Raw genomic sequence first — 23,232 nt, 5'->3', positions numbered from 1 at the left:
AATCTTTCCATGAACTTTTTGAAATATCCTTGTGTATCTTTATTCTACAAAACTGACCAAAGTCAAATTATCTGGTGTCAAGCTAGTCCTTCTGCCCTTAGTGCTGTGACTATCTAAATGAGCACCTGTGGTGTGCCTCCTTGTGCTGGCTATATGGCAGTAATATATGCAGGTATTCACACATGAAATGTTTAGTGAGCAAATCAGACTGGTACAAAAGTAAAGATAGCAGTTAGAGAAAGAAGTTATTGTAACCTCTTACAGGGAGGCTTCATAAAAAGAATGTGGGACTTTTTGATTTTGAAAGATGGCTTAAATTTAGATGAAAACAGGGGAGAGTGAGTACAGTAAAGGGGACAGATGGAATCAGGACCAGAGACAGACAGACAGCATGGTCGGTAGGGCTTGGGAGGGAAGGACAGTAAAGAGATGGACAGGACTGAGGTATACAGGTCCTACAGGTCAGCTGGCATAAGTGTACTTAAAGCCTTGAAAGCTAGGAAGAAAAGTTTATTCTCAAAGATGGATGTGGTCTGTGGTAGAGAACTGTAGGTCCTTTAGCAAAGATATAATTCGATTGTAGCATTTTAAGAAGAGTAGTTTGATAATATATTTGGTTGCATTTAGGACCAGTTTAGAAAGCAGTTCCAGTATGCCATTCCTGTCCAGTGCAAATAAATTGGCCTGGATTAGAACAGTAAAAGTTGGAAATGGAAAAGAAATTATGAATTAGAAATCAGAAAGCATGAGATCTGAGAAAAGTCCTTTAGATTTGGCTAGGTCTCTGATGATCTTTAAAAATGTAACTTTCATAAAAAGGTACAGAATGGAAGCCACATTCCTAGGATTAATGAGGAAATGTCAAGGATACAGATGCAACAATCATTGACTACTTATTTAAGATATTTGGCAACAAAGGTGAAGAGAAAAACAAGATGCTAACCAGATCGGTGGTAGATCTTAGAAGGCATTGCTTTAATATAAGAGACCTAAATATTTAACGGCAGAATATATGGAGCCAATTGAGAGGAAGAGACTGCCAAAAAGAAGATAAACTAATTTAGTAGGATAACAGATATCTTCAGGTGGCAGGAAGAGATAAGCTCCTGAGATGACACTGTGGCTTAGCTTTGGAGAGGTGGAACTTATCTTCTTCTGTGATTTGTAAGAGCAACGAGAATTTGGGGAAAGAGAAAGTGAGATTAGAGAAAATGAGAGTGGATGAAGGGGTTCATATCAGTGATTATTAGAATGCGTTATTGCTTGAGAATGGGGGTGAAAGAGTGGAGTTGAGAGCCCATTAAAAAAAGGAAACTTAAGGGCCGGCCCGGTGGCGCACTGCTACAGTGCGCCGCTTGGGAGTGCGGCGGCGCTCCCGCTGAGGGTTCGGATCCCACATACGGACCGGTTCCCGCTCACTGGCTGAGCGAGGTGCAGGCGCAGCACCGAGGGTTGCAGTCCCGTTGCTGGTCCCGGTCCGATACAGGTGCGACACTGAGGGTTGCGATCCGTTGCCGGACACGAAAAAAGACAAAAAAAAAAAAGGAAACTTAAAAAAATCTTTTAGACTGGCCAGTTAGCTCAGTTGTTTAGAGCACAGTGTTAAAACACCAAGGTCAAGGTTTTGGATCCCCATACTGGCCAGCAGCCAAAAAAAAAAATTCTTCTGTGAGAATAAGCCTAGAAATGCATGGGAAATAAAGAATTGCTGTGTGAAGATAAGGGTCAGCTTAAAAAATTATTAGAGTCCAAATATGTATGGTATTGTATGTTTCTCTGGTTTAGCGCAATGCAAAACCAGAAAAAGCAAATACTGAGAGTTTGGTTAGAAGATAAAGAAGACAAGGACATAAAGATATGCAAAAAGACTTGAAATACCCAATCTTGTGGTCAAGAAAAGTCCACTAAGGCAGTTTCCTGTAAACCAGTGGTATGAGTAAAGTGGAAGAGAGTTCAATGATTTTAGATTTTGATGAGGGTACAGAACAAGTCAGTGTTAAGGGAATGACAAATAAGGAGACAGTGGTCAGTGTGATCACTCAATGCTAAGTGATGAGTGAGAACCACAGAAAGGATGGTAGATAGAAGTCTGATATTAATTAGGGCTAGAGGTTGGAAAGAAGGCCAGCTTTCGTAACCCCCTGTGGTCTTTTCTCTACCCCATTTCCCTCCAGTCTTTTTATGAGATGGGGAAGTCAGACTATATGAGAGAGTATTGTAGAAAGCATGGTATTGCCTGGGAAATCCTGCATCAGGTTTCCTGTAAGTTGGAAATTATCCAAAGGAAAACTTCCCCAAAGCGTGGCAGGAGGACATGGAAGCAGAAGGAAGGCCTGGGAAAAACCAGAGATGAGTTGAGACAGGTGTAAGTAAGCCCAGAGAGTGCGAGGGACTGGTAGAAATGTTACTTAGGATGTGGAAAATTTGGACAGAGGGAGTAGGTATGGGATATGATGAGTCTAGTAGTTGAGGAACCCATATTGCAGGTGAGCTGTCTTCACCCAAGCTTACAAGCAAACTAGACTTTTTTTTATATAGGCTTTCCAACTATGAAGGAAAAGTATCTCTTCTTACATAGTTGGATTAGGCCATTCTGCTTTATTATACAGCAAATTAGAATTAAAAGTAGTGTATTGATGATGAGTAGAGAAGAGAAAAATTAAGAATTTTATCATAACAAGTTATAGAAGTATTTTGATAATTTTCCCCCCAAGAGAATGTGCTGTGTGAATAAATAAAATCTGCAAATTATTGGACTCGTCTACTCTTGGTCCTTATATTTTGTATACTTAGGATGTGATCTTTAGCAAAAATTGCTGAAGATGTAGTAGAATAGAGATGAAGATATTGTATATATTTTTTCTCCTTATCCAATTAATAGCAAGTATTCCTAGTTTGGAAGCAACCTTAGTTTCCTCACACTAAAATATTTTTAAATTCACTGGACTTGTTTCTGTATACATCAGCTGAGATATCTATCAACTGTGACATTTAAAAATGTTAATGCTCCAAGGTACAAATCATTTCTCAGGAACAGTTTGTGAAACTATACTGATGCAATGAGAAGCCACTGCTCCTTGAACCTCCTTACTGCCCTGTAATTTGCTTACATGAGTATTAAGCTAGCCAGTTTACATTTCTGGTTATAGCAGCCTACATCTTCCTTAACAGGAGCTATTTCCAAAGAATTATTCTTGAAAATTCAAGATTCATTAAGGAGAATCCACTCTGTTTCATGATCTTTTAGAGAATTTACCTGAGTTTGAGTTATACAAAGATCTAGTTGACATCTGTTCGGTACCTAGAACTGAAGGCAATCCTAAATAATCTAAGCCACTTGAGAATTGAACTGAAGTACCCAGAATTTCCATTAAACAGCTTGAAATTGTTGACCTTGAGAACCAATCCATTTTCTTCAGGTTCCTCTCGACCACACTTCCTAAGGCAGCTATCGACTTCACTGTCTTACCCACTTCACACGCTTGCAGTTATTCTAAAAGTTCCTGGAAGCTCCAAGCTGACCCTGGAACATACTGTGCTTAGAAAATTTTGTTATTCCAGCTCTTGTTTGGTACTCAGACCGACTGTTGCATTGTTACAGAGCAGTACCCCAAAAAACCTTTTTTTCCCATGTAACTTATAAAGCCTTTATACAGTACCTTTCTTTCTTTTTTATAGAGGTGAAATCCACATATCATACAATAACTGTTTTAAAGTGTATAATTCAGTGGCCCAGTACTGTTCTTTAACTTCCTCAGTGTTAAAATAGCAGAATAAATAAACCACTCCAGCTGTGAGAATTTTGGCTTGTTCCTTGTTGGGGCTATGTGGTAATAGCTACATCTAGACTCAGTATTTACCCAGTAGGCTGAAAGGCAAATATTAAACCTTAAAATATTCCATATTTCTGCATAGCAGTACTACTACAACTTAAACTTGTGGATCAAGGAACTTTTATACACTAAAAGAAAAAGAAAATGAAAAAAAGGCAAGCAGCTCTAGGCAAGAGACCCTTAGGAGATTTGCTTTCCTGAGTAGGTAAAATTGTTTGAGGTTTTGAAATGGTAATAATAGTCTTACTATCTTCATGACATTTAATTAGCATTATGTAAAAAGAGTTTGCATAGAAAAATTGAACTAAGCCTAGCTCTCTCTATGGGTGTGAGGTTGAATGTGTGTGTGCACGTGCATTTATGTGGGTTTTATATATAAAGTAATTTTCAGTTAAATCCTCCGCTTACTGAATGTAGCAGAGGAAGAAGTCTCAGGCCATTTCTCTATGACTTTTCATATATTTATTCCTGATGAGTGCTGATGAATTTATATGTTCAGGATAAATGCTGTATTTTTATTGTGTTTCTCTTAACTTTTAGGGAAACACCCTATTTAAATGCAATGAGTTTGCAGTACTAGTGCCCACCTCACCCTGGTTATGTTTTTTCTGATCAAATATTTTCATAGCTTTTTCTCATCAAATTTCACTCCAACTACTGAGCATACCCATCCCATGTCACACTTTTTTTTTGGTATCTGGCTGGTACAGGATCTGAACTTGTGACCTTGGTGTATAAGGCTGCACTGTAACCAACTGAGCTAACCAGCCAGCCCACCCATTTCACATTCTTTAGGAAAACCTAAGGACAGGATAATTAAGAAAAAAATATTTGGATTGGAATCATGAAAACTTCAGAACTGTGGTAGATGTAACCTAGTCTTTAACAGTCCTCCTTTTAAAAGACCAAATAATAATAATGATAATAATAAACAAGGCTCAGAAGTATTGTGATCTGTCCATAGGCACATTCTAACAACAAATTAAAGTTCCTTTAGCCCTCACCATCTGAATTTGCTTTCATACATGTAACTCAGTGGAGAAAAACTTCAGGAATCACAGTCTCTCTCTTCCCTAAACATTGTTGTGTCTTAACAGTTTAATTATTATATTAGTTATCTCAAGGCAAGGGCTTTCGACTGTGAATATCAGTGCAAATAATGAATTGAAAGCTTTCAAAGTGTCCATCAACGAGCAGCTATTATCACAGATTCTCTAAGTTGTCAAATTAGCCTTGTGTTAAATGTGGCCTGGTGATCTTGGAGTAACTTCAGGGAGCGAAAAAATTGTAACCTTGCAGATACTCTTAATGTAGACTTACAGTAATTACATAATTACCAATGTCAGAACTAAAATAAAGAGTAAAACAGAGGTGGAATTTAACTTACCCAGGAATTTTCTGTAGTACCAAAGAACATTTAAGGACCAACACACATAACGCTATACTGGTGACCTCTCTAATATTACGAAATGAAAAAAATCCTACAGTAATGGCACCAAGGTGTATTACACCTACTACACTAAAGGTACTATCTCAGACTCATCTTTCAAGAAGCGCTACCCTGTGCTATGCCATGTAGAATGATAGCATATCTGCTGATTTTTTTTTTTTTCCCCAATCAAAGAGGTGGTTGTTTTCAGCATAATAAAACAGGGAAAGCGCCACAAGGATTTAAACATGATAATACCATCATCATGTCCAAGAGGAAATGAAAGAGAGCTGACCTCAATCAACTTTTGTAGCCTAGCACTGTTTCCTAATGTGAAATCTTATTCCAATGACTGTATTAGCACTTAACATCTATCAGTCTTGTATACTGAAATAATGTGTCCATGGAGCAGAACTTAGTGATCTGGAATCTTAGTGGGTTTTTTTTTTTTTTTTAAAAACATTGTCATGATACATGTTGCATTTGCAAGTATGACACTTTGAAGCTATTTTTTCCTTTATTACATCCATAAGTTGAGTACCCAGCTGTAGGTAAAAGAGGCTGCGTTATGACTTTATCAACCCAGTAGGAAGGTTTCTCTTTGGCCTTAAGCTGAGTGTTGAGTTACATATCATTGTCCGTTTATGTTTGCTCTATTTAAAATGGCAGTTTGTATTGAACTTTACGATTACAGATTGCTGATATGTATACCCTACTCCCCTAATCCCCATTTAGAGTAAGATTTGCTACCAGGTATGTTTCTTTTTACTTCTAAACTGTTAATGTTCACTAATTAACCTAACTGTAGTCTTCCTCTGGTCCCAGACAGGTGTAATGTATCTTTCAATCTAGTCAGTGCTGCTAGGTGTAAATTCCTAAGACTTCACTTGTGTTTTAAATGGTAGGTAATTATTTAATTGGAATGAAGCATATTACTGAAATAAGCAAGGATTTTATATAACCTCCAAATAAATATTCAAAGCCTTGCAAGCTTTGTTTTATAACAAGATTTCAGGTTTTAATTCTTGACCACTGGGTATCATTCTGATAGCTTGTGCTCACCTCTCTATCCAGTTTCTTTTTCTTTCTTTGGACAAAGAAGAAATTGTTTCTTTCTCTGGGTCACTTACCATAATTAGGGAGGTCACAACTAGGTCTTAATGTACACTCCCTGTATGATTTCCATACTGGATCCCTGATAGGTCTGAAACAGACTGCTGCATGTTTTCTTAGTCTCTCTACTCAATTACCGGAGTCACAAGTCCCTTTATCTCCCCAGTACGTTCTAGTAGCCTTTCAGCTTATTTCCAAACAACTTTTGATTTTAAGTGATCATATTCTCCACCCTGCCCTGCCCTGCCCTGCCCTTCTTCTCTCTCTTTGAAATCAAAACAACACATTTAAACAGAAATCAAAGTCTGGGTTTGGGAGTAGATTGAGGAACAACCACTTCACTGTTTAATTTTGAATTGATAAAGATTTTTGATATTGTAAGACTTTGGCATTATTCATTTCCCCCAACTTTTAAGGTGATTTTAGCTCTTTTAAAAAATCCCTTAACACTTCTAAATGATATGACTAAAATTCAAAGTTTTATAAATGCAATTTTTAACAGAATTAATTTTTTTCTTAATTTTAGTTCTAATTCAGTATAAAGCTCTAGAATATCTGAAATAAGAATTTCAGGTTCTGATTTATATTTGAAAGTGTATTCATCTAACCTTCCTTTTTTCCTTCCTTCTTTCTTTCACAGTAAGATTCATTATTGGCTGAGAATTGGTTCTGTCAAGACCATCTTTAACAATCTGCTCCAATTCAAGTATAATAATCATAGCTAAGGATGAACACTTAAATATATTTTTTAGATGATTTTTAAACTAAGGCCTCTTAGTAGACTGGTGATAAGCATGTAAGTCTTTGAATTCATCAGGGTCTTTAGAAATGTTACCCACGACAGGAGTATCATCTTCTGTAGGTCTGGAAGGGATCTGTTCTTATTAGGACTAATTCTTTTTAAATTGAGACATCATTTGAAAATTAGAAACAGAAAAGTTATTTCCCCTAGTATGTGAATAAATAGTAAGGAGGAAGAAAAAGTAGTCTTTTTTTTTAAAATACATTTTTTTAAGAACTATTTTAGGTTCACAGCAAAATTGAGTGGAAGGTACAGAGATTTCCCATGTACCTTCTTCCCCCACACATACATAGCCTCCCCCATTTTTAGTATATCCACCACCAGTGTAGTATATTTGTTACAATTGATGAACCTACATTGACACATCATTATCACACAGAGGTATAGTTTACATTAGGATTCACTTTTGATGTTGTAAATTCTGTGGGTTTGCACAACTTTATAATGACATGATCCACCATTATGGTATCATACAGAGTAGTTTCACTTTCCTAAAAATCCTCTGTGCTTCACCTTTTTGTCCCTCCCTCCTTTTCCCACTAACCCCTGGCAACCACTGATCTTTTTAGTGTCTCTGCAGTTTTGCCTTTTCCAGAATGTCATATACTTATACAGTCAGGCATTGTTTAATGATGGGGATACATTCTGAGAAGTGTGTTGTTAGGCAGTTTTATCATCCTGCGAACATCAGAGTTTACTTACACAAACCTAGATGGTACAGCCTACTATATACCTAGGCTGTTGCTTCAACCACTGTTGTACGTGCGGCCCATTATTGACTAAAAAGTCGTTATGCAGCATATGATTGTAAGCAGAATCATACAAGAATAGTATATACCCTTTTCAAATTGGCTTCTTTCACTTGGTAATATGCATTTAAGTTTCCTCCAATCTTTTTTTGGTCTTTTTTGTCTTTTTTGTGACCGGTAAGGGGATTGCAACCCTTAGTGTGGTGTCGCTCGCACCGCGCTCAGCCAGTGCGCGCACCGGCCATTCCTATATAGGATCCCGACCGGTAAGGGGATTGCAACCCTTAGTGTGGTGTCGCTCGCACCGCGCTCAGCCAGTGCGCACACCGGCCATTCCTATATAGGATCCCAACCCACGGCGGGAGCATCGCTGCACTCCCAGCGCCACACTCTCCCGAGTGCGCCACGGGGTCGGCCCCAATCTTTTTTTTTTTAATCATGCATTTCACATAGCTAAAATAGTTAAATTTCAAAATATACATGCTTGTTTTGAAAAATAAACATTTATTTAAAAAACCAGTCTCAAAACAAACCTGGACAAATATCTCTTGGTTCACGTAACTAGCACAATGAGAAAGAACGATATATGCTTGATCTGTTGTATGGAAATGTTTATCACTATGACTATACCCATATCTGTTTCATTTAGTTTTAGTATAAAATAATGAAGAAGTTATATCATTTTGTGAAATAATTTTTTTGAAGTTAAATTAAACCATTTTAATACCTAAAAAATAGTCTAAAAATGAAGCTGATAACTGGGTTATGAAGAATTTGTTAATTAAAATCATGTTTCAGAAAAATGTCTACTTTTAATCTTATTTGGGATTTTTGTGATTTTAAACGCTTAAGATAATTCTATGCTGATCGGAGCTGTCTTTCAGAAAAGATGAGACTGACCTTCACGATTGAAATAAAAGTGAGCCGTGTAATCAAATGCAGTGAAGAACTGCGTTTAATGTTTTAAATAACTTTTAGATAATTTGGCAATCTTTTAATTTGGGAAATTATAAAGATCTGATATCTTAGGAATTTCAAGAGACATACCAGAGGGGGAATTGCTGCATGGGCAGCAAAATACCTTCATCTAAATGCAGGCTGAAGAGAAACTTCTGCCCCAATAAAAATATTTTATTGGCACTAAGTAATCAAAAACTATCACTGACTTTATTCAGAGTGGCCAGCCTCCAGTGATCCACTGAAGAAATACAAAAACAAGCAGAACAGCATGCCTTTTAGGAGGCTGCTGGAGAATGTCACAGCTTTAAGCCCCAGAGAAAATGATAGAATAAACATTCAGTAAGAGTTTGTTAAATGAAAATTGGTGTTGAGAGAATGGTGTTGCTTCTGGATGCCTGCGGAGCATGGATCTGCTTTGTGTTACATCTGGACTTTTGGAAGCACTTAATCAGACTCATTTGTCCATGAATTATAACTTTTAGTTTTGTTGTGGCATTCAGTATTAAGACCACCCCCACCCCCACCCCCGACGTGATTATTGCTTTTGTTCTTTTTTTTTTAAACGTTAGAACTTGGGAAACCTCAGCTCTTAACTTTTCCTTATTTTTTTCAACACCTCCCTGCCTTTTAAAATTTCACCTAATAACACTTTTCTTACCATTTGATTCTTCATTTGTGATACTCACAAATCTATGTATAAAAATACTGGTAAATCTTCCTTGAAACACACACACAGTGCAAAAAGCCTCTGTAAAATACCTGCTTTTTCAGAATTCTTTATGTGTTCTCCTGAGCTGTTTTAGGAGCTTAATACTTTGCTAGGTAGGAAGTTCTTTTTGGGGGGGTGTGGGGGAGAGGCAGCTAGTTGGTATGGGGATCTAAACTGTTGACCAGGTAGGGAGTTCTTTAGGACAACTTGTAATTGTTAAAAAAATATATGTATTTTCTCTTGGTTAAACCAAAATCTTATCTTTTCCCATTTGTTCTTGAGTGCAGTTTGTCAAATATGTAAAAGCAGTTACCACTTGTCTCATAACCTGCATGTCGACACATCCTCACTTCTTTCTACCATTCCACACTTAACATGATTTCTAGTTCTCTCTGTAGTCTAGTTCTCCTCTTCACATATTGACTTGACAATTCCTTTCTTAAAATTTGGAGCTTAAACTTGAATATAATCCACATGCAATCTGGTAATAGATCTATGTTTTCATCAAAAGGATTTTTTTCCTAATACTTGTACAGAGTCCTTTTATAAAAGTATCTTGCAGGGTAGGTATTATCTCCATTTTATAAATGAGGAAACAGGCTCAGAGCAGTTATCATTAGTGATTTGCCCAAGGTCATACAATTGCTAATCTAGACATTGCACACCTGTTTACATTGTCTTAATGTTAGCTTTTTAGAAGTTCCATTACCCAGTTGTCATATCAGATATCATAAGCCTGTGAAGTAAAGTCACTAGACCTTTTTCCATACACACAACTAGTTAGTTAGATCTTTTCCATCGTGCTTTTTCCTAATGCATTTTTAAAACTTGGAATGTACACCTGTTAAAGTTTGTGTGTTTTGATTTTGTGTGGTTACAGTGTATCCTGTTTGTATACTCCCATGTTACAAGTTTGTCATATGAAAGTACTATGTGATTACAAAGTAATAAATAAATATTAATAACACTTAATAACATTTGTGTGAAGAATTTAAGAACTTTAAGAATAGTTGTAGTTTTCATTATTGATTCTGTCATCTGTAGGATTGGCTTTTCATTTGCATATTTAAGTGAACTTTGTGGGATTTGTTAAGTATAATAAAAAGCATGAAGCCAAACATAAGCCAAGCAGTATAACACCTTTTTAGATTTACACAGTATCTTAAGTTCTGTGTAAGTTCATCTAACCACTGCTGCTATCCATGCTGTATTTGCCATCTTATCCCAAAAGGGTACCATCAGAGAACTTACCAGAAATTGCCGAATTCAAGATATATTATACTTCTGACATCCTAGGAAGCGTATCCAGAGAATTAATTACAGTTAATCCTTGAACAACATGGATTTGAACTACATGTTTAAAATATTTATAGTATTGTATTAATACTTAAGTATAGTACTTACTGTAAACGTATTTTCTCTTCCTTTTGATTTTCTTAACATTTTCTTTTCTCCAGCTTATTTTATTATAAGAATATAGTATATAATACATATAACATACAAAGTATGTGTTGATCAACTATTTATGTTATCAGTAAGGCTTTCGGTCAACAGTAGGTTATTAGTAGGTAAGTTTGGGGGCAGTCAAAATTTACACACATATTTTCCACTGTGAGGGGGATCAGTGCCCCAAACCCCTGCGTTGTTTAAAGGTCAGCTGTACTTTGATGTGATTGGTTCTTTATGAAAATTCATTTTGGGGCTGGCCCGGTGGCGCACTGCTACAGTGCGCCGCTTGGGAGCGCGGTAGCGCTCCCGTCGAGGGTTCGGATCCCACATACAGACCAGTTCCCGCTCACTGGCTGAGCGAGGTGTGGGAGCAACACCAAGGGTTGCAATCCCGTTGCCGGTCCCGGTCCTGTACATTCGGATCCCACATACAGACCAGTTCCCGCTCACTGGCTGAGCGAGGTGTGGGAACAACACCAAGGGTTGCAATCCCGTTGCCGGTCCCGGTCCTGTACAGGCGCGACACTGAGGGTTGTGATCCATTGCCGGACACGAAAAAAGACAAAAAGGAAAAAAAAATTCATTTTGGCTGTCATTGATCACTCTATTCCATTCTTTTTGGGGATTGATGTGTCAGTGGGATGGGAGTGGAGCTAGCTGCAAAGACTATGAGTGTAGGCAGGCAGCAGAAGAGGAAAGAAAGTGGGCCATGGGATATAGAAGATAAGGGGACATTTCTATGGAAAACAGTTGTCAATATTAGCTGCTTCCATGACTACTGTTCAATTTCAAAATTAGAGTGTAACTTTCTCTATATTTCAGTTGGAAGGGAACTGAGGTTCCAGCCAAAATACTATATATCATTTCCACAAAAAATGCTCCCAAACAAGCAAATAGAACAGTGGTTCATAAACCTATCGTTCATTTCTACAGAAACCATCAAGCCCCTAATCTGTTTCAGAATTTTTCCCAGAAGCAACTCTAAACATGTAGCTTCTGGTCTGCCATTTCCTCCATTTCTGGCACTTCTCTTAACAATGGTTTTGTAATCTTACCTGTGAGGATTAATACCCTGGGATACAATTGATTTCGCACCTAGAAATTTAAACACCATTTAAATTGCGTAGATGCTCTTTTACTGTTTTACATCTCTTCTGACTTACAGTTCCCTTCTCCACAATGCTTAATTTGTCCTTTTGGTTTGAAGATTGTACTTTTTTATAAAGATGGAAATAAGCAAAATGAACATGGAATTACATTGTTCTGCCTTTTCTCATGAATTTTGAAATCAAGCTGAACAGTGGCCTTTCTTAATTTTCTCCTCATTCCAAACATAGCTTTTTCTTGCCTTCAGCATTTTTCACATGCCTCCAATCATTGTGGATTCTGATTTTAATCCGCAAGAATTATGATACTGTTATATACAGGTAGGTTATATACTTTTATCCATCTTTTCTAAGCTTTGTTTTCAAATCTCATCCCATCAGATTCTCCTTTTGCAAAAACTGGCTTCTTTAAATTTCTTACTTTTCTTTCTTAGAATTATTTATTATTATGTAGTCAGAATGTCATGTTTTGGCATCTGCTGTGGCCTGTGAATTACTGCTCCCTATAATCATGGGACCATCCCTACCCATCCTTTTTCTGACCTGTTTTAGAATGAATGTTGTTTTCTTTAAAAAATCTGGAAGCAAATGTTCAGGGCTGTTGATTTAGGAAACATTTAGTACCTACTGAGGTTCAGGTTCAGACGCCGTTCACTATATAGAGATGATTAAATCAAGGCCTTTTGCCTGGAGGAACTCAGTCTAGTGGGAAAAAATGAACATGTAAACAAATGATTGCAGTACACTGTGGTAATTGCGAAAGTAGCCAGGATGCTTGCCACCCAAGAACTCAACTCGGGTTATTCTCATTCCTTGCTTCTGTAAATCCTAAAATTATATACTCCTAGGGTTGGTAATATTTTCATAATAGCCAACCAGTTCTTTGTTGGTCCGAATTAAGTCCAGAATAAAAGTTTTCTTTTTTTTTTTTCTATCTTGGAAAAGAGATGGTTGGCAAGGGACATTTTATCAGGTTTATTTTTTTCTAACATATTTAGACCACAGAGGTGTTAGGGTAGTTGACACCCTCCACGTCTCTGCAATTTTGTAATTTGTTATGGGGAAATCATATTGTGGTGAATATTCTGGTGATCTTTATATCCTCTCCTTGACTGTAAACTCCCTTGATTGTCATTGAATCTCCTCACAGGGCTTTGTTCTCACTTAAATGCTTTCCTACAAGCTTCTCATTTCAGGCTTTGCAGATTTCTTATGTGGATTTTTTGTCCCTCGCCCTCTGTTAGCTCTGTTGCTTGCATATTCTGGTTCAGGTTCCATCTGATCCAGTCTATGATGATTGTAAGAATGTATGTATCTTTTGTATTAAATTTTCAGATTTACTTTTTCCTCGTTTTGTATATAGCTTTATACATAAACACCTTTCCATGAGTTTTTTGGTTTTGTTTTTCCTTAGATTTCTGCTTTCTTAGGTCCTTCATAAAGCAATCATCTTGATGTCTTCTGGTTCTCATTAGATGATCTGTTTCTCCTCCAAAAAACGATTTATAGATCCTTACAGGAACATTCTAGAAGAGAAAAAATACACTTTGTGCAAAACACGTGCAACCTACTTGTATGTTGAAATGTTCCTACTACATTTTATGATTTGCTGCCTGTGTTACCCTCTATTCTGCATGAATACCCTTTCCCACTTCCAAATCAGCTTCTCTTCCTCTGATGCTTCTCCGGTCACTGTTTTATACTACATACAGAGTGGCAGAATCATTCACTTCCTTCTTTATGCCCATAGGACTTTGTTCATACTAGAATAGCATTTATTATCACTATCACGTGTTGCTTAAACATGTCTGCCCTCCCCTTCTGTTAGCCCATGAGTCCTGCCAGGATAAGGACTGTTTGGTAGTGTCCTTGGTGGCAGGAGCAAATGTTTTGGAGTCAGACTGATTTTGATTACTGACTTGTACACTTTTCAACTCTATAACCTTGGGCAGATTCTTTAAACTACCAGAACCTACTCAGCCTCCTCATTTGTAAAATGAAGCTATTACTTAACCTCGTTGGATTGCCGGTGCTAAAGTAGTTGAGTACATAGAGTGCATAGTGAGTGAGTGAGAATACTGTCTGGAGTAGAAAAATGGGTAGAATATATCTTATGGACCTTTTTATTCTGTACAGATAGTAGAATATTTGTTTTTAAAAAAGCATTTATTTACACAGTTTTGATACTTTGGATTTTTTTTTAAGTATATTTGCTTGTGTTCTAGACATGGAAAATGATGGGAAATAATGTACATAAAGCACAAAATCATATTTGCTGATCCTCCCAGGTTTTTCTGCTTATGTCATTTCTACTTCCTTCCACTAGTGTGAACAATTTTTTTTGCTATTTGTTTTATTTGTTTTTTGCTATTACTTTGTTCAAGTTCTTCATTTCTGCTCAGAACTCTTCTTTCGTTTGTGTTCTTAAAATTTACTTCATCTAACCTCTACTTTCAGATCTATGAAACCCTTAAGATTTTGTCTGTTCCTCAGCAAATCTGCTCTGCTCTGTCTTGCTTTATAACAAACATAATTCTAAAAATTTGAGAGTAAACTCTATTTAAGTAGAATAACCTTTTTTATAAACTGATTTTATGATGTCTGATTTTATGATGAATTAATTCACAAAGAAGTCGTCCTTGCAAATTTTAATTAATAAACTGAAATTATTTTAGTGACTGTCCCGAAGTACAACACTTATATCATGAAGAGTTTCTTTTAAGGTCCACTATGACAAACTTTGTCTTCTCCTTAATGTTTGGTTTAGCATGATTCATTTACATTTGAGTCACTTAGAGATACATTTTTGAGGTCTGAGGAAGTTTAGGCTTTCTTGAAGTCAAATACTGATGGAAATGGACTCCATCCCCAAACCAGTAGGGAATAGTGTATAACAGGGCAATGTATGTGGGTGTGTGTGTGGAGGGGGGTGCAGTGGTTAAGACAGGCTGTTCCCTGTGTCTTTCTGAAAATGCATGAAGATTTCAAATTTTGACAAAGAGTAACCATAATGGGAACTAGGACTCTGATGTACAACCACTTGCATCAAGAAAGATTCGTTAAAGCGGCCTAACCTCAGATTTTTGAACTGGAAAAGACAACAGTGAAGACTGTAGATTGGGGCTTTGGGGAATAACCACTATATATCCTTAAAAACTGAAGTGCAGAAGAAACTTTTAGGAATATTTTGTGACTAAGACTCTGTGACTACTTCCCAGTTGAGATGTGTCTGACCGCTATCACAGAGCAATTTAACTTGAAATATGAGGTCTCTGGCCCCAGGTACTGCAGTCTACAGTAGAAACCTAAGCATCAGACCAAATGCATGAGCCAGCTACCCCTATCCAAACATGAAAACTAGAGATTTATGGATTTAGTTGCATCAGCTAGTTTAATTAATAAGGCCTGTGTGTTTATGTTTAATGAAAAGACCTTGAGGAGGGGGTATCAGAAATAAAGTAGAGGCCAAGAATTCCAAGAAGACATAATATCCTGATTTGGTGGTACTAAGGTGTATTAGTAGAAGCAAATACCTAGAATGTCTTTTAGGGCTTAAGTGTGTTTTATCTCACCATGTTGTCATTGTACAGAGATCTATGTCTTCACCATTTTAGCAGCAGATCATAGTTTTCAAATGCAATCTTATATGGTACTCTAATACATAAAATAGATGAAATCAGGCTGGGAGGGATGGATTGTCTTAGTGCCTTGCCCCCTCAACCTCCTCCATTCTTTCAGGTGAAGATTTTATGCAAACCGCAACAATTCATTGGCTTGTTACACCAGTGAGAACTTATTGTAAGGAGCAGGTCTGCCCACATTTTGCTGTCTATAATTCTGCATCTCCTAATAATTAATGTATTATAGTTAGTCTGAGGAACAGAAAGAAAAGAAACCCACTCTGGCCACTACAGTGCTAGCTGTGTGCACCTGCCCGAGCCATTTGTCTTTTCCTGTTTTATAATGTTCTGTGAAAGGACTGATGTCAGAACACAGCCTAATTTTACCTTACAATAAAGTCACTATCTTATAATAAAGTGGTTCCTTATAATGCCTTTTTCTGTACTTCTAGAAAGTAGTTGGACTAGCCCAGTGTAATGTGGAAATATTAAAGATAGTTTCAACCCATTGTGAGATTTTCAGGTACATGGGGGCCTATAACTAAAACATCAGCTCCATGAATGCTGCTGTTCTCCACCCTCCAGCACCTTCCCACACGTGTGCCCAACTGGCCTCTCTTTTTACTGAACTTTGATAGCATTTATAATCATGTACAATGCTGGACATTTCTTCTGTAGCTTTTTCAGATTGCACTTGTTGGACTTTTCATGTATTTTCATTGTCTCTCCATCTGGACTTTAAGCTCCCTGAGAACAGAAGTCATGGTTTAAGTGCTTTTGTGTTCCTTGCACACTATAGGTTCAGTAGAGTCGCATTGACAATTAGCTTAGCAGCCTTAACACATGTATTTTATACTGATTTTTTATTGTTGTTGCTAAAACCTAGATTTGTTAACTCTCTTAGTGTATGATGATCAACTTGTTATAGATTGGTTGTTAGGCTACCAGCAAGCTGGCAGAAATTTAACCATAATTTCTTCTTTAATAAAAGGTTTTCTGAGCCAGGTAAACTGAAAGTATGCTAATATTTCTTACACAATAGAATATGAAAGTGTGGTAAATGACATCTTAAAAGTACTTTAAATTGTATGTCTTTGCGTTCCACACTGAAAAATAAACTACTACAACTTGACGCCCTCACCTGCCCTCAAATTGTTTAGAACTGAAAATAGTGTTTTGTTGTACATATTTACATATTGTAAGGTAAAATTAGTTTTTTTAACATCATAAAACTTTAAACATATTAGCAAGTCTTTAAAAATAAACAGTTTTTCCTCAGTGTGTTATACTATTACTAATTAAATACTTTAAAAATAAAGTTAGTATCATTTTTAATATGTTTGGTAACTTGATTTTCCTTGTGCTTTGCTTGGTCTTTTCAAGTCTTTCTTGTGGAAAGTTTGAAGTACCTCCCCACATCTTATTTGTCTTTGCAATGTTTTTGTGATAAGAAGGAATATTAATTAGATTGATTACACAGTACTTTTGTGAGAATGATGGGTGTTATCCCTGAGTTCTGAAGAGGAGACTGTTGTGCACAGGGCCGGTTCCTGGCAAGTAAGAAATCCCCTGCCTTGGCTTTTTGGAAAGTTTACTATGTGTTCAATATTGACCACTAGAGAAGCACTCGTTGTTAGGCATTTATCAAGTAATAAATGTGCTTCAAATTGCTTTTCCTTCTCTAATTTTGTTTTATCCTTATGAGTGAGTAAGGCAGATGTTATTCCTACCTATGAAGTAAGGTCCTGGGTTAATAAGAGACTAAGTATGATGATACATGCTGAAGGTTATATTGTACCCAGTGTCAAGCTGCCTTATACAACAGATCTGCAATTTTCAGCCCAGTGTTTTCTCCATTAGACCCACGGACTTGTATATATTTAATTGTACCCCAGTGTGAAGTCCTATATGAATAAAGGGAAACGAAGTTGCATCAAGCAGAGTCAGTGGTCAAAGTCCTGGTACTATTTGAAAGGGGAATGTGTATCTGAGGGGGATCATTTACAGCTCTAGAAACAAAGGAATCAACTTCCTTTGTGTCAGTGGTTATCAGCTGGGGAGCCCTCCCTTCCCCAAAGGAAACATTTGCCATGTCTAAAGACAAGTTTGGTTTGCACAACTGGGGGGACTGATGCTCCCAGCATCCAGTAGGTAGAGGCCAGCGATGCTGCTGATCGTCCCACAATGCATAGGACAGCCCCCCCCAACAACAAATTATGTAGTCCAAAATGTCAGTGTGGTGAGGTTGATAAATCCTGCTGTGCGTATTTCTGAATTACCAGAACTCCTTGCAGCCAAAACAAATTTGGGTCAGAGGTGGGTAAAGGAGGTGATTCCAGGTGCAGCTGGACTGAGATGAGCCATTTTGATGGGGTTAAGATGTAGCTGATCTCCTTTCTCTCTCTCTTAATTTGTGCCAACACTTGGCATGGCGATAGTGGAGAAAACACTTTTCTTCTTCTAAGCTACTTGGAATATGGTCCCATTCCAAGAGCTAAAGATATCAGTCCACTTCCTGTAACACTTGCAACTTCACTGTAAACCACACATTCATGCTATCAGGCTTCCAAAAAGTCTAGGCACATTCCTTTTTTTTTTTTGGCCAAGATTGTTAAGAGTCATAAACTAGCTAACTTATTTCCCAAGGTATCTTATTATCATAGTGTACCTGGGAGGATCTAAGTTTCTCACTGTTTCTATATCATATGCCATGCCTAAATTTCTTTGACTAACATCCTCTTGTTTGACTTTATTAAACCTAAAATCAGAGCAACAAATGTACTTTTAAAAAAAAATACTTTATTTTTTAGAGAATATTTTTTAGAGTAGTATCAGGTTCACAGAAAAACTGAGTGGAAAGTACAGAGAGATCTCATATATCCCCTGCCTTTATTGTCATTTGACTTTATTGTAATACTGATTTTCAAATAGCCTTTATATAAATGCAAGTGTTATTCTGTTAATGCAAAATTAGGTATTTCTTAATTTTGTTTCTCACTTAGTAAATGTAAAGCAAATGTAAGGAGCAAATTGGTCCGAGTGAGTTATGGAAGTGTTCTCTTTTTCTCTTAGTGGAAGAAAGAGAGAGGCTCATCACCTGTTTAGATTTCTTAGTGACTGTGACCACCTAGTTCAAGAGCCTTTATCTTCTTGAAATTTTTCCCATGTAGTTATATGTCATCTTTTTATTTTAGGAGGATTTTATTTCCCTTCTAGGAGTTTTTCTTATTTAGAGTTCAGGTTTTGGCTATTTACACAATATTAAGTTATTCAGCCTGACAGTTTGACTGCTTTAAAGGCTAGAATGTGTCATAGCCACCAAACCTTCCTGTAATTGAGGGTATTCTAGGACTTTAATTTGTTAGTGTGGTACTGTTTGTGCCTCATGCAGTTAGGAAGCCAGAGGGAAACTCTGATGATTGTATTCTTGTTTAGAAATTTTTTTTCCTGGGTGCAAAGTCCAGTTTGTTTCTTCAGCCACAGTATTTCTCTATCTTGCTAATAATGGCCATTGGACATACTGTAATGCTTCTGTGTTTCTTTTATGCCTCCTTTTAATCATGGGTCTCATAGGTCCCTGGGTTTTCCTTTAAATATTTAACCCATTAAAATGTAAATTAATAGTCTACACAAAGTAGATAGAGAGAGAGAGCTTGGTATTATTATTTCTTTTAAATCTCAGATAGGGTCTGCGTTCAAGTTCTCATTAACGAGTTCTGTGAACTTGGACAAATTATTCATGAGTCTATTCCTTTATCTGTTAAATGCAGATTATTCCTCCTCCTCTGCCTACCTCACAGGGTTGTTGTGAGGATCAAGTGAAATAATAACTGACTATGAGCATGCTACGTAAATTGTACAACACAATGCAAATGTAAAATGGTATGCAAATATAAGAAGGGTGAGGTTTAGTAAATTACATTGATTATGAAATGAAAGTAGGTTTCAAGAATTTATTTTCCTTCTATTGTCTGTATAGTGTAAATTACTTTTTCTTCGTCTTAATTCAGAGATGAACTTCACTGGGTTTGGTTGTAGTTTTTTGTCTTTTTATAAATAAAGTTAAAGAGTTAAATACTTCACTTGATGTAAAATGACATAATTTGACATAGGTCAGTGATTAGTGCAAAGCAAAATTATAAAAAATTAGAATTCACCAAATAGTGTTGACTGTGTCAAATAGAATATCCTCCTCCTCCTCCTCCTCCTGCTCACTGTTGATTGGTAGTCAATTCTGTAGAACCCAAAATATTTTTCTATGCTTTGTTCAAAATCTCCAGTTGGGGGCTGGCTGGTTTGCTCACTTGGGAGAGCATGATGCGGGTATCACTACAGTCACAGGTTCAGATCCCCATACCAGCCAGCTGCCAAAACCTCCAGTTGGTAGTTTGACCTACGTTCCTATTTTCAATAAAACAATTATTCTAAGTAGTTACTTTTCCTCCCAACCAGGTAGTTATACTATACGGATTCTGGGGAATAGTAGATCAAGTTAGTTTAGTCACAATTTATAAAAAGCCTTTTTACATTAATAGTGTTTTATCATGTTTGACGCAATTCATAAATAGATCCAGAAAACTGTAGGACTCTGGGACTCGGGTTTCAAATGATTGGTAGAACTGTTGGAACGGAATAGGCAGACTGCGTTGGAAATTATTCCATCTGAGAAGTATCTTAGCCCCTGCCTCCTTGGCCTTTGTGACTAATGAAAAAATATTCTTTTAAAATTCAAAAGCCTGTTCATTACTGCCTTTCTCCTCTGAAATGCATTACCAGTTTTATAATCAGGAAGAACTTAATTATTTTTCTTTTACTATTGGCTTATGCTTGTTCTTCATGAAATGACTTTTTCTTCCATTTAACTGGCTCAGAAATGAGCTCCTATATTGAATTTTGCACACTTTGGTTTTTTTATAGTGTAAATCAGCTCAGCTGGCTAAATGCCTCACTGAAACTTCATAATATAGCTGGAACTAAATTGTGCTCTGGAGCATTGAGTCTTTAAACTGGATTATTGATTTATAAACACATAATGGTGAAGATGCAATAGAGACAAGAAGCTCCCTCTTTTGATCTTTGAGCAAGTGTTCCCTCACTTGTTTAAGGGGCTCTGAGCTCACGAGCAAAATCCTAACCAAGTTTATCTTGCTAGGACAACGCATTTTAAGTGCTCAATAAAGAAAGAATAATTCTTCTCCCGCTTAACCACTAAAGAACAACATATGTTTCTAACGTCAGCTTTTTATTTTTTTTTTTTATCTTTCATTTTTTGTTGGTAAATCTCCCAGACAACAGCAGTTCTGTAGAGAGTTTAAATATGAAGGAATGGCAGGACGGGCTAAGGGCACTTCTACCCAACATTAACATCAACTTTGGTGGACTGCCCAATTCTTCTTCCCCCTCCAACGCCAACCACAGTGCACCAACGTCCAACACTGCCACCACCGACAGCCTGAGTTGGGACAGCCCTGGCAGCTGGACAGACCCAGCCATCATCACAGGTAACTTTCTCACTCCCTTCAGCTGCACTGACTACCATCAATTTGGTTTTTAGCACAAATTAAACACAGAAGTCTCTTCAACATAAGTTTTTTTTTTTTTTTTTCCCACAAAGCTACAAGTGTGGATGGCTTATTCCTTTCTCAAGGTCATGTGGTCTCAGTTAACCTGTCGGCATAGCCGTGCAAGAAGGCATTGGTGCTTAGGTTGCTTCTTTTGGTCTAAGTAGGTGTTACCGTCTGGCAGCATGTGTGTATTTTGTAAGGCCTCAAAGTGCAAAAGGATCTGATTTATCCTTCTTAAAAGAAACATACTCCACTTTTTAATAAAGCTCTCTATTATAAGGCTCTCTGTGTACCTGTCCCTGTTAGAGAAGGAGAAGCACAATTGGGAAATACCGTCACACAATTCTGGGGAATCGTTATTGCAGCTCCACCTCTGTGACAGTGGGGGACAAAGTCTCTGTAGTTGAAGAGGAGGCATGGGTTTGTTTGACAATAAATCTTGGTTATTTTTAGAGGAGGATGAAAGGAACATAAGATTTAAAAGGTCTTATTTGGAAGGAGGTTGAGATCATAATTTCTTCTGTGTTTCTTTTTGGATAAACTAATCACTTTTGTTTTTTAAATTTGTTTGGCGAAGTTCTTATTCTTTCTGCACAAACTTACCAACTGCTCTCTTGTTTTCTTTTCTCTCCTTAGGTATTCCAGCAACTTCAGGAAACAGTTTAGACTCTCTTCAAGATGACAATCCTCCACACTGGCTAAAATCCCTTCAGGCCCTCACAGAGATGGACGGCCCCAGTGCTGCTCCATCACAAACCCACCACAGCGCCCCCTTCAGCACACAGATCCCTCTGCACAGAGCCAGTTGGAATCCCTACCCTCCTCCTTCAAACCCTTCCAACTTCCATTCCCCACCCCCAGGCTTTCAGACAGCCTTCAGACCCCCCAGCAAAACCCCTACAGATTTACTACAGAGTTCAACACTGGACCGCCACTAGGCAAAGAGGAGAAGCCAGTAGCAAACGCAGGATTTGTCCCACCCTGTTTTCTCCCTCTCAGCCCACCCACTGCTCCCTTCTCATCTCTTATGTTCTGAAGAATTCAGTTCCTGATCAATTTTTTTTTCTCCCTGCCCCCAGATGCAATGTGATCACAGGGTCATTGCCATCTTTTCTTTTAAATTGTAAAAGTTTCTGTTGATCCAGCATTTGAGTGACATTGTTGAATGTTTCTAAAAATGCCTTTATAAGGAGAGGGAAAAAAAAGAAATCGAAGGGCAGTCTCGATACTTAGAAAATTACTGTTTGTTGCGCATAATAATGACATAATCTGCTTAGCAGAAAATGGCGATTAATCTCTAGGAAAGTTCAAGGAAATGCATTATCAACTGCAGAATTTAGAAAACCAGGTTAATTTAAATGAGATTGCTAAATGCATGCGGGAAAGCAGTGGTCCTGGCATCCATCTTGTATTCAGCTTATCACTATTGCAGGGAAATGCTTTTAATTTAATTTAATTTCTTAATTCTTTTGGTGAGTTGATGGGGAGGACTTGATTGTGTCATTAAGCAAAAGAATTTATTGGAAGTTGATAGAAAGACAAATTGATCTGTAATAGTAACTGGCCTATTGCTAAAGAGTTTATAAGGAGGGGGGAAGGAGATTTTTTTTAAAAGGAGAAAAAATTTTTGGCTGTAGATTTAAAGTAAATTCAAATGTCCTAAAGAACTGTAATAGTAACTGGCCTATTGCTAAAGAGTTTATAAGGAGGGGGGAAGGAGATTTTTTTTTAAAAGGAGAAAAAATTTTTGGCTGTAGATTTAAAGTAAATTCAAATGTCCTAAAGAGTGATTTCTGTGTTAATCTTTTTTTTCTTTAGAGTTTTGCCTACTACGTATATATATCCCTGAATAATATGTTACTTAGTTTTGGGCTGGCTGGTTAGCTCAGTTGGTTAGA

General features: G+C 37.2%; 1 protein-coding gene across 2 annotated transcripts in view; it reads left to right on the top strand.

Moving 5' to 3' along the window:
• Positions 1–22,995, top strand: part of CNOT4 (CCR4-NOT transcription complex, subunit 4) — a 133,124-nt gene extending 110,129 nt beyond the window's left edge. For both annotated transcript variants that reach the window (XM_008584717.1, XM_008584716.1), the window contains 2 exons: positions 21,059–21,271; positions 21,971–22,995. In XM_008584717.1, coding sequence (XP_008582939.1) covers positions 21,059–21,271; positions 21,971–22,272 — 515 coding nt within the window. In that variant the 3' untranslated portion in view covers positions 22,273–22,995. The remainder of the gene's footprint in view (positions 1–21,058; positions 21,272–21,970) is intronic.
• The last annotated feature ends 237 nt before the right edge of the window (positions 22,996–23,232 follow it).

The sequence above is a fragment of the Galeopterus variegatus genome, unplaced genomic scaffold (assembly GCF_000696425.1).
Source record: "Galeopterus variegatus unplaced genomic scaffold, G_variegatus-3.0.2 Scaffold3344, whole genome shotgun sequence".
NCBI classification, from domain to species: Eukaryota; Metazoa; Chordata; class Mammalia; order Dermoptera; family Cynocephalidae; genus Galeopterus; species Galeopterus variegatus.
This window is presented reverse-complemented; position numbering and strand designations above follow the sequence as displayed.